This window comes from Ascidiella aspersa, chromosome 8 (genome assembly GCF_963924565.1).
Source record: "Ascidiella aspersa chromosome 8, kaAscAspe10.2, whole genome shotgun sequence".
NCBI classification, from domain to species: domain Eukaryota; kingdom Metazoa; phylum Chordata; class Ascidiacea; order Phlebobranchia; family Ascidiidae; genus Ascidiella; species Ascidiella aspersa.
In genome coordinates this window covers 26,415,935-26,426,946 of record NC_139454.1, presented here as the reverse complement: position 1 = coordinate 26,426,946, position 11,012 = coordinate 26,415,935, and the positions used below count along the sequence as shown (strand labels likewise).

The window sequence follows — 11,012 nt, the reverse complement described above, 5'->3', positions numbered from 1 at the left end:
CACTGTACACTACAGCCTGTAATTCACATATTTAAGTAACTAGACTAGGGTTTACATGCAGCAATCCACTCCTAGCCTGGGTGTCTTACAACTTATCGATCATTACCAACAATACATGTTTGGAAATGATTCAGTCATTTGCTATTTCGCTTATAGAGCTTACAGTTTGCGGTCATATCAGTTTCGAACTTCCGCATTTCGAGCTCCGGTAACCTTATTCGACTAGCGAGTCCTGTATGAGCGAGGAAGACCAAGGAAATAACTTTGCTTGTACTTTGTAAGATCGGCCGACTTTTAATGCTATAGAATTTATTCTCGAGGCAACGAATTGCATTTGAACGAATTGCATGCATAGCCACAACAAGGAAGGCAATACTGGTGATAGAAATTACAGAAAACATACAAAACGAGCTGAAGTTCTATGATGAGCGGCTCGTGGATCAGGTGAAATTACGAAAGTCAATATGGTGCAACATCCGTCATATTTTGTTCTTTAAAGCTTTTCCATGTTCTTAACATCAAGTCGTTCACCGACGGCATTCTGTTAAAAAAAACATGTCAGAAAGCATCTGAAAGTATTAGTATATTCATCAGAATAAGGCTCAGTAGAGACAAGTTAATTCTCGGCGTCATCGTAGGTGCTCGCTCATCTTTCCACAAACATATTTTGAATATTTAGGCCAAATAGAAGTAGGTAACGTCTTGAACGGCCAAAAAAACGTTCAAAATGCCACCTACTTCTGTATTGGCACAACTGCGACCTCGAACAATCACGCTCACAAACCTTTTAATTGGTCTGTAAGATGTTGAGAACTTCTCCGGACTATGCAAACAAATCAGTGGTACAAGCTTGTTAAGTTCTCACCATATGATTAACCACATTGGACGGGTAGGGGATTCCCCCCAGCTGGTCACACCGGTTCATGTGGTTCCGCTCGGGGTCCCCGGCCACCAGGACTGGTTTATCGGGGTCAGACGGCGCCAGGTTCCGCTGGGTGTCCATCAGGTCCTGCATGCGACCCTCAAATCCGGGGCAAAAAGCACCAGGGTCGACCGCAATGAAACACTGACCCTAAAAAACTATATATTTGTAAACACTTTACAAAGCTGTCAAGTTGTCAAACCTTGTAATATTTAATGACAGGATTCCACAAAGAGTAGTAGAAACTGAGTCACACTTATAAATAACAATGAAATAAGCCAGTGTTTCTCAATCTACGCACTGTCCAAAATTGTGTCTGCTTATTTGGTTGGTTCGCCGACCGTAGCGGGCCGAGTTCATTTAGTTACACTTTCGCTCTTATACGCTTTGGATTTGTAAAAAAAGTTGAAAACACTGAAAAAAATGCTTTTACGTAGTTGAAATGTATAAGAGGAATGGCCTCGCCCCCAGTTTGTAAAATAGGTGTGATTCGCGTTGGCGGACCGGATCTTGCCAACTCCTGGTTTACATAGCTAAACAACAAATAGGTTAGAAGTTACCAGGTCAGCAATCCTGTCGGTGGTTCCCCACTTTCTAACGTTAGGTCCGTAATGTGCTCCTGCCATAATCCCGCACATCACTTCAACCATCATCGCCAAACCGTAACCTGTGGAACAAATGATAATTAATTAGGTTGTGTAATTCATGTAGGCTTATACTTCAATTAAAGTTTGTAACATACAGAAGGTTAAATAAATAAAATAAATACTGGGGGCTGTAATTTTCGCTAAAAATTGTTAGAAAGCAAAAGGACTTCAATAGTCAGCCCTCGTCAGAACTTAAAGTGACTTAAAAAACGTTAAATTTTTTTTTCTTAAGTTCATTGAATTTGACGACAAATTAGAATATTAAGTTGTAGTATTTACATGATAGGTAGCAATATGGAAAACATACTGAAGGATTGCAGTTACTGAAATAAACAAATACTTAATAAAAGTGTGATTTATTTATTAAACCTTGTATCCCTGTTTTTTACCAACTCACAAAATAAACTCACCTTTGTATCCTCCACTCTGCTCCGCCCCCCCTAGTGGCAGCAAACCACCTCCGTTGAGGACTTTGGTGGGGTCGTTTGTCTCAACCCCGTTCGGGTCGGCCCCCCAACCATTTGGGATCGGCTCCTGTTTTCTGGCATTACATAAACAACTAAGGTTTCCTGGTACAATAAGTCATTATAGTAATTAGTTGAATAAAGTTATTATGTAAATGGCACAGCCTGGTTTTTATTTGATAAAACAGTATTTGTGTAAAGATTAAAATATGAGCTGGTATATTTTTTGAAAACGACATGCATGTATTTTAGAAAATGAACAAATACAAACAGGCCTGGAAGCAATTTTTACACTTTTTACAGAAAACTTGTCGAATAAATATTACTTTTATATATATAGTGCCTTCGAACAATCACACAGTGTTTGAGGATGTCAATGGAACATATATTAAAATAAAAAGTAAATGAAATAAAATAAGTTTCACCTTTCACACATCTCAATCTTTCCGTACGCAACGGTAGATGTCGCCATGTCAAGTACAAAGGGTTTTCCGTCACTAGAGGGAGCAGCGCAGCTTATCGGGTTCGAACCGAGGGACATTTGCTGACATCGAGTGGTGAAAAGGCACGGGGTCGTGTTTGTAAACGAAAAGCCCTTAAAGTACGCTGCAACTTCGCAATGTTAAAGTGATTAAAGCAGCAATTGTGATCAAAGCCAATTAAAAAGCATGCTGTGTTAGTTCAAAAAATGTGCATTTCATTTTAATAAGACAAGATTTAGTGTGCATTCAACCGGCTGCTTTGGTAATTGTTAAGAAGTTTTAAGAAACCGCTATGATTTTATCGAAGTCTGTAAAATCATCATTGAGTTAAAAGATGCTTGGTAAATATGAGACAATGCTTCTATCGACTACCTTTGTACAAGACATGGCAATATCATGCTTGTGTTACTTCATTCAAAGCAAGTTTGCCCTGTTATACAACAGAGCTGCGGAGTCGGTTAAAAAAAACAGAGTCCAGCCAAACAAATATACCTGAGTCCGACTCCGGCTAAATGTTTGGTTTTGTTGAGCCCCGTGCCCGGCTTAGACTCTACTACAGCCTGTATTTCACCCATTTACATTATAACTAAAAAAAGGTGGATATTCAACAATCCAACCAGAATCATGAAAAATATTTCATCACACACTATTATGGCTTTACCATTCAACTTTTTGGCAATATCATTTTCAAAATTTGGTACTGTGCATGCACAAGTCGGACTCGGGTAATTTTAGGTAAAAACTCCAGCAAAACAAACCGACTTCATGAGTCCTGTGTCAAGTCCGACTCCGCAGCCCTGCTATACAAGCCAGCGCAAAAAGCTTAAAACAAACTTATCAGTTTCACAAACCTCTGTTGCAACTCAATTTTGCCGACTGCCACAGTTGATGTTGCCATGTCAAGTGCAAAGTTGTCAGTGCCATTGGCGGGTGCCACAAAAGCGAGTGGGTTTGTGCCAAGCGTACAATCCTTAGCTCTCGACCCGACCACCAAAGGTGACGTGTTGGTCATCGACATTCCCTGCAATCACGCGCACTTACACAGCAAGAGAAAATTTGTACAGCAAGAAAATAAAATTGTTTTGCCTAAACACAGCAAACTTAAAATAAAAATCTTACCATTTGTAATAACTTAACTTAAAAAACTTGTAAATTTTCACACCAAAAGATTAATTTTAATGCAAGTAATGCTAAGCACTCACTATTAAGCCTTCATCAGCTGCCATAAGGCCGTAATACCCGGCGATGCTGTAATGGTTCGATTGTCGAGCAACGACCCAACCAACACCACTCTCCTTCGCTTTCTGTAACAAAACTCATTAAAGCACCCCTAAATATTTAATATTTGGCGCAATACACTGCAAAGCATAAATCATTTTTGTTTTGTCAGTTTTTTAAGTATAAGGTTCTAATATTTAATTGAATTTGAAAAAAAAATCTTTCATTACATTCAGCAGATTCCTCACAAACAAAAGTGTTTAAGATCTATGCATGTTTACAAGACAACATTTTAAAATAAAATCTATTATTTTTCTTTCCAAGATAAATTATCACAGAATTATTCCCAGAGAAACAGAATAATATTGTAATTGTGAAATGCTAAGTACGAAAAAGTCCACATAAAAACAAAAGTCTGTGTTTTGCAAACTGAAGAGAACGGTAGAATATTTTGCGACCTGGATTGCAAGTTTCATGCAAAATTTTCCGACAGCAGGTCCGAGCAGGTTTTTCCCGTCAACCATCGCAGTTGCTGCAGTTTGCTTCAATATTTCCGGTTCACCTTCTGTGTTTGTGATCTTCGCTTGAAGATCTTTCACGTACATTTCTGGCAAACATAATAACCACAGAGTTTGTTACTGAAGTGTTAAATCATCACTAAACTGTCAGTTTATTTCAACATATTATTGGAATTCTTTCCCTTTACCAAATATATCTTACCTTTTTGTTTGCGACAGTCACACAACAGTAACATTTTTATGACAGATGTGGTTTGTAGTTGTATGCTATAATTACCAGATTAATTTATAGTTAAAATAAAGTTCTGGATGCAATAGATTCAAGCAACTTTCTACTATATGCATGCTAGGTCACTAAATTTAAGGGCGTTTACTATTTTTATAGTGTACAGACAAAAAACAATTATAATTATTTTATAGCTTCTTTAATATTTGTAGAATTTTTTATATTTTCTATGAGTCTGTTTGCTGTGTCCCTCTCCAAGAAAAGTCTATATTGCCATTTTTCACACATTAATAAATTTTGTAATACATGGGTTTTTATTTAAATAAAACAATATTATATTAAAAACTAACACCATTGTTGGAGGTTGTAGTTAGACAGAGTAAGAATTTCAAAGCCCATACCGAAGTAAATGGCATTTTGAAAGTTTCAAATAAAATACAGCCTACTTCTGTATGTGCTTTAATATTTTTACAAGTTCAAATGTTGAAAGATACATTTATAATGAAGCCTATATATTGATGTAAGCACCAAGTCTGTTCATCCCATGACTGAAGTGGCCTCGGTAATCGGCTGTCACCAAAAGTTCGGCCATATCGTCTGCATGTGATTCGGAAGCACCGGCAGAAGTTATACAGCTCTTCACAAAACGCTTGGCTGAAGCGATTGGTACGCATGTCGTCTGACTAAAACAAGAGAATTACGTAAATATATATACCTGGTAAAATTTAATATATTGATTCAAGTACACAACATTGCATAAATCCTTAAACAAAATATATAAAGTATTTAAAATGTTTACACAATGTTATCAGTAAGACAAATTATAACTATGAATTTAATTTAATAACATTTTTTCGCTATCTTTATACAGACATGTTAAGTTTGTTACTTACCTTTTTTCTGAAGTCATTGTCCTTACATTAACCTTCACTAGTTGAGAACAATCGCGCTGCAGAGCTCTACAAATACATGGGCATGAAAATAAATGCAAAAGTTTCATTTCTACATTTACTTCACTCACCTAAACCACCAAATAAACACATGTAACCCACAGCATGCAAAAGAACTTCATACAAAGCACAAACTACTATGTTTCTTAACAAAACAGCGAAAAAAGGTGATGTTTTACACAAATTGCATTATTATACAGCAAAAATTGCGCAAAAAGCATGATTTAGGTAGTAATTTTGTAATATTATTAGGGGATCAGTAAGAACTGCTATAATAAATAATTATGCATATAAATATATATAAACTTGTAAATACTGAAACTGGAACTTTTTCATGAGCACAAAACAAAATATGAAAAACAATTTGGAACTTAATCTTAAGCACATCAGACGTGACAAGAAAAGGTAAAACTGCATTCTAGCCACGATGTGCAACTAAAACACTAAACATTACAACGTGCAAAAACAAAACAGGCTTCTCACAAAAGTTTGACATATACTCTGGCTGCTCTCACAAATTATTCCGCTTCTTAAAATTAAATAAACAACAAAGCACAAAAAACCAAAGAAACATAACATACAGTAAAATTACTTGATCTCACAAATACATTGAGTGGGAAAAAAGAACAACAAAAAAAATTGCTTGCATATTCATTACAGACATAAAAATAAATTTTAATTCTTAAAATCTGCAACAAAATGCTTTTTAGCAAGCGAAACATAAAAATCAGCTTCTTTATGAGGGTCGTGATTTTGTGTGACATACTGCTTGGCATTAAGTGCAATGGACAGCTGAACTTCAGGGTCAGAAATTAATCTCTTAACTTTGGAAACAAATTCTTCTGGATTCCTAAAAATCAAACCGTTAACTCCATCTTCAACAAGTGATAAATTGCTGGGAATACTTCGAACTATCACCGGAACTTCTAGCGCCATTGCTTCCAGGATTGATGAAGCCATCCCCTCAGACTGTGAAGTGTTGAGTAAACCACTAAATAATCCCTGCTTCATAAAATCGTGAAACTTTTCTCTCGATAAAGAAGAATGAAGAAGGACTTTGGCTCCAGCTTTGTTGTACATCCAAGAACGAATTGAACACTCACCATTTTCCTGTTTTAAATTAGATTCAATTGAAACAGAAGATGTATGTTTTTGAATTAATTTGTCAATTTTTTGGACTACTTTTTCGCCATAACTTTTATCGAAAATGCTTCCCAAAATTAGGATTCTCACGTCATATTTACAATCGTCAGAGCAGGACCATTCCAAAAACTTGTCAATCACAAACAAAGGATCCTTTACTGGACGAACTTGGCACGGCAGAACAAAAATAAACGGCTGTTGAGCAAATGAACAATTGTCATTGAAATCTACAGTAGGAGGTCTGGAACGAGGAAAGTAGGAAAACAAATCATAATCTAAAGCTTGCGGTTGAACACTCAATGAAGCAGCTGGACATAAATTAAGTGCAATTCGTCGCAAATCATCAGTAAATGCAATTAAAAACGAAGAACTTTGAACACATTTCTCAACCAATTTGCATTTCTCTGGGTCTTTTATATCTTCATTTAGATCAGTTCCTCCAAAAACAATCCCATAATTTACAGCGAGCTTGCAATTTCTGCCACATGAGCATAAAGTAAAGCACCCAACCTTAACTGCATGTAAAATTAGGACTCCGCAACTTTTAGTGTTCTGTACAAGCTTGTTAATCTTCTCAACTTTGCAAGTTACATTGTTTAATTCTTCTAGTTTAGAAACACTGCAGAAATTAACCTTAAAGTTGTTCTTTTCAAAGTGAGTTTTTAATCTTGTGATAGTCGAAGAGTTCCCGGTTGCAGGAATAAATGGTGACAACAGAAGAAACGATGACATGGGCTAAGCTATACATTTGCATACAAAAAAATAAGTGCAAAAAATTAAATCTCTGAAATCAGTAAAAACATGTCATTATTTGCAGTTTATTTTTTACAGTATTTGTGTGAGCAAATGACATTTATCAATCTAATGTATTAAAGTCAAGCTGAGTCAATTTCAAATAAATTTTATTTAGCTACTTTCAATATTAAAACAATGTAAATATTATATAAAACAAATTTTAAATCTGTATATTATTTTATGAGAACAGTATTTTTCACAAAGAAAGCGATTTGAGTTTTTGCACCTTACGCAATTTACGATTTTCAAACATTATCAGCCGACATGTTGTTTGCTTCGGTCGTTAAATTGATATTTATTGCTTACCAAAAAAATAAAGTTTGAATTCATAATTGTGTGGGATATTTTAAAATTCGTTATCACAGATATTTTTATGAGGAAAGATTTAAACTTGAGTTTTATCTTAATGCAAAGTTTGCAATATTTATAAAAACAATAATACTTCATGCTTGCAAAGTGGGGAGATGAGGATTCATGTTCATGACATCATTCATATAATCAGACTTTTACAGCACTCCAACTTGCCCTTATTAATTTCAAACTGCAAATGTTTAGACTTTTCTAAAATAATCCAATTTTCTAAAATAATCACAACCGAATATGGCGTAAACATATGGCAACAACAACAACATAAGTTAATAATAAATAATCCTTATTTATATAGAAAAAAGAGAAGCACTGCCGATTGCAAAGTTAGTTTTATCGCATGTATTTATGTTGCAACGTTGAATTTACTGCAGTTGGTGTTATTCTGGCTTGTCTTTTTAATTTGGCCGTTTTTCAATCAAGACTTCCTGGAAATTGTTTTTTGTTTAGTTTTTCTGACGTCAAAACACAAATTGGGGAATTCCCCGTTTCAGAAGTCACGTCGCTAAATGAAAGATGGAACTTTCCTTAATTTGGACAACTGTTGTCCGTAACTAAATGGAACTTTCCTTAATTTGGACAACTGTTGTCCGTAACTAAATGGAACTTTCCTTAATTTGGACAACTGTTGTCCGTAACTAAATGGAACTTTCCTTAATTTGGACAACTGTTGTCCGTAACTAAATGGAACTTTCCTTAATTTGGATAACTGTATCTAATCGTGAAAATTATTTTCCGAGGGACTAAAATTATTAAGCAAGGTGGTTTTTAAATACAGTTTTAGTATACAGAATTGCAAACCTATTATAATTATGTATAAATAATTATCTATTTATATTGTTGCCCAACAGAGCTATAAGCTACAGTACAATAAACTTTAACAACTTGGATTTAAATATTTTATTACAAAATCAACCAGCAAATTCAACAGCAAACAACAATATAAAAAGCTTATTTAACAAAAGAACAGATTTGATCAAATTTAAACAACTCAAAAAGTTTTTTTCAACTGGAAAAATTAAACAACTTTGAAAAATGTAAACAACAATACTTTTTTGATAACTGGTTTCAAATTCATTTTTTGGAACAAATGTGAACAAAAAAACAATTTTATACCGATCAAAAAATTCATTTTTAAACAAAAATAACAACAGAACAAAGTTTTTTTTGTAATTTTCAGCGGCATGAAAAGGGCATGTCAAACTTTTGTCGCTTTTTAGTAAGGTCGCTAAAAAAGGCAGTGATGTCATCGGCAGTGACAACTTTTCCCTCGTCGGCAAACTTCTTGAGATAATCCCCGAGTTCTTCTTTCATCTCGTTGTAGCTGTGTAACATTTCTATCTTCTGTATTTGGGGCATCCCCTGAAGCAAGTCGCCACTTGTGAGGTGCGACAGATCGGATTTCCTTCCCTTATCTTCATATTCCTTAACCGTATCGCAAAGTTCAGTGATAAACTCAACTCCGAGCTCTTTGTGTTCTTTCTTGCAATCTTTGCAATCACAAAGAACCAACCGCCATCGGTCCGGCCAAAACGTTGCCCCCTTTACGACAAACCTCCGACCGTACTTGACTTGACAGACTTTCTCATTCGATGACAGCTCCCCATCTCCGTTCGAACCAGAAACATCAACTTCTTTTTCTTCGAGAGCTTCTTCTAAGCTTGGTTCTGGTTCTGGGATGATTTCAACCTCAGTAGGAGCGACAAGAATTGCTCGATATTTGTGCAGAAATCCACACTTTTCTGTGCATTTGAAGCAAACCATCTCCGCAAACTCGACATCGCTTGGAAGTGTCGTTTCGCCCAGATGTCTGCCGTGGAACCAATCCTCGCAAACCACGCACTGGATCATTTCATCTTCAACTTCATCTTCTTCATCAGGATAAGGACGATTGCACGAACAGTAAAGACCCTGGAAAAATGTGGAGAAACATTAGTTTGACACAGTTTTATCCTTAAATGCAGATAAAACTAAGTCACAATATGTGATTCTTGAAATAAGACCGCCCAAACATATCTGTATCCCGCAAAACATCGTTTAAGTTGTTAAACCCCAAACATTTTTATTTGTGTGTTACCTATATTGAAAAAAAAATAAAAAAACATACTATAAAACTAAAGGATGTTTACATTATTAAGATTTATCAAACAAAAAGACTTTACAGCCTATTGTGTATAACCAGCATGAAATATTGTTGCCAGAGATAGTTGAACAATTTCAATAATAAAATTCAGCACTGGTCTAGAATCGTACCACATTTATTAACAATAACAAAACAAGTTGTCAAAGTTGAAATTGCAAGGAAGACATAAATTTGTAAGAATAAATATACTAAGAATACTTGACCCACCCAAACCCAAACAATGTTAGCAATGTAAATGGGTAACACTAATTTACGGAATGATGAATGGTCGGAATGGTCGGAACGCTCACAGTATTATTATTAAATATAATAACACTTGACCCACCTTCACCCAAACGCTAACCCCCACCCTAACTCAAATATTGTGCGTTGGTTTAATAATTGTTTTAACGGGGTAACACTTAAATTAGTGAGCGTTCCGACCATTCCGACCATTCATCATTCCATAAATTAGTATTACCCATGTAAATCCTTGGACGAAAATGTGGTAGGATTCTAGACCAGTGCCAAAATTTTTCTTTAAAAAAATATTTTAAAATTGAAAAAATTATTCCAAAAAAGTTTCTAATTGCCAATAATACTAAATAACATATCAGGAAAAAATTTAAAAGGTAACCTTGAAGTTCTGATTGTATTTATTTTCTTTGTTGACATTTTCCTTTTCTGGAAAGAGTTTGCAAGTTTTGTTCGCAAACTTTGAGTTTCCGCAATCGCATCGAAAGTTTCTCTTCGTGTAAAGTTCAAACAGATCATGGTCTTTGTGACACTCGAGGGAGCAAGCGAGGCACACACCAGCGGGTTCGTCGTCGACCGTCGGGCAAGTGCTGCAAGCGTAGAGGGCCTGTCGGGCCACGTACCCCCCGGGGTAAGTACAATTAATGTCATCGCTCCCCCCAAGAACTGCATCGGCTGTCTTCCGCATTTCCTCGTCTTGTTCAATAACTTCTTGAAGCGAGATCGAAGCATCCTCGTCAACTTCTGCGCTAAGTTTGCGCTTTTGGGACATTTTGAGTTGTTTGGAATTAACAAGAATATAATTTGGAAAAATATGTACAACAGGAGAATCTAAAACAGTTCAAGAAGATACTAGTTTGGTTCATATTTTTTTTTAATTGAGAGGTTGAGTAGCTATGAAATT

The 11,012-nt window shown here is 35.6% G+C and overlaps 3 protein-coding genes across 5 annotated transcripts; all 3 read right to left on the bottom strand.

The window, feature by feature from the left end:
* Positions 1-298: 298 nt before the first annotated feature.
* LOC146137119 (uncharacterized) lies at positions 299-5,575 on the bottom strand. 3 transcript variants are annotated; one of them, XM_083395558.1, is made up of 10 exons: positions 5,499-5,575; positions 5,371-5,436; positions 5,006-5,160; positions 4,192-4,340; positions 3,718-3,819; positions 3,367-3,536; positions 1,980-2,110; positions 1,483-1,589; positions 866-1,072; positions 299-541 (listed from the first exon to the last, which is right to left on the bottom strand). In XM_083395558.1, the coding sequence occupies exons 2-10, from the start codon at positions 5,385-5,387 to the stop codon at positions 494-496; spliced, it is 1,086 nt and encodes a 361-aa protein (XP_083251684.1). In that variant the 5' UTR covers positions 5,388-5,436; positions 5,499-5,575; the 3' UTR covers positions 299-493. The 3 variants fall into 3 exon arrangements, with proteins under 3 accessions (XP_083251684.1, XP_083251682.1, XP_083251683.1); XM_083395556.1 differs by having other exon boundaries at positions 5,371-5,505; XM_083395557.1 differs by lacking the exon at positions 3,367-3,536 and adding an exon at positions 2,459-2,628 and having other exon boundaries at positions 5,371-5,505.
* LOC146137118 (glycosyltransferase 1 domain-containing protein 1-like) lies at positions 5,499-7,350 on the bottom strand. The gene has a single exon (XM_083395555.1). It carries the CDS (start codon positions 7,300-7,302, stop codon positions 6,103-6,105), a length of 1,200 nt encoding a protein of 399 aa, XP_083251681.1. The 5' UTR covers positions 7,303-7,350; the 3' UTR covers positions 5,499-6,102.
* A 1,285-nt stretch (positions 7,351-8,635) lies between these two features.
* Positions 8,636-10,928, bottom strand: LOC146137117 (putative E3 ubiquitin-protein ligase UBR7). Its single transcript, XM_083395500.1, has 2 exons — positions 10,491-10,928; positions 8,636-9,642 (listed from the first exon to the last, which is right to left on the bottom strand). Exons 1-2 carry the CDS (start codon positions 10,878-10,880, stop codon positions 8,908-8,910), a joined length of 1,125 nt encoding a protein of 374 aa, XP_083251626.1. The 5' UTR covers positions 10,881-10,928; the 3' UTR covers positions 8,636-8,907.
* Positions 10,929-11,012: the final 84 nt, after the last annotated feature.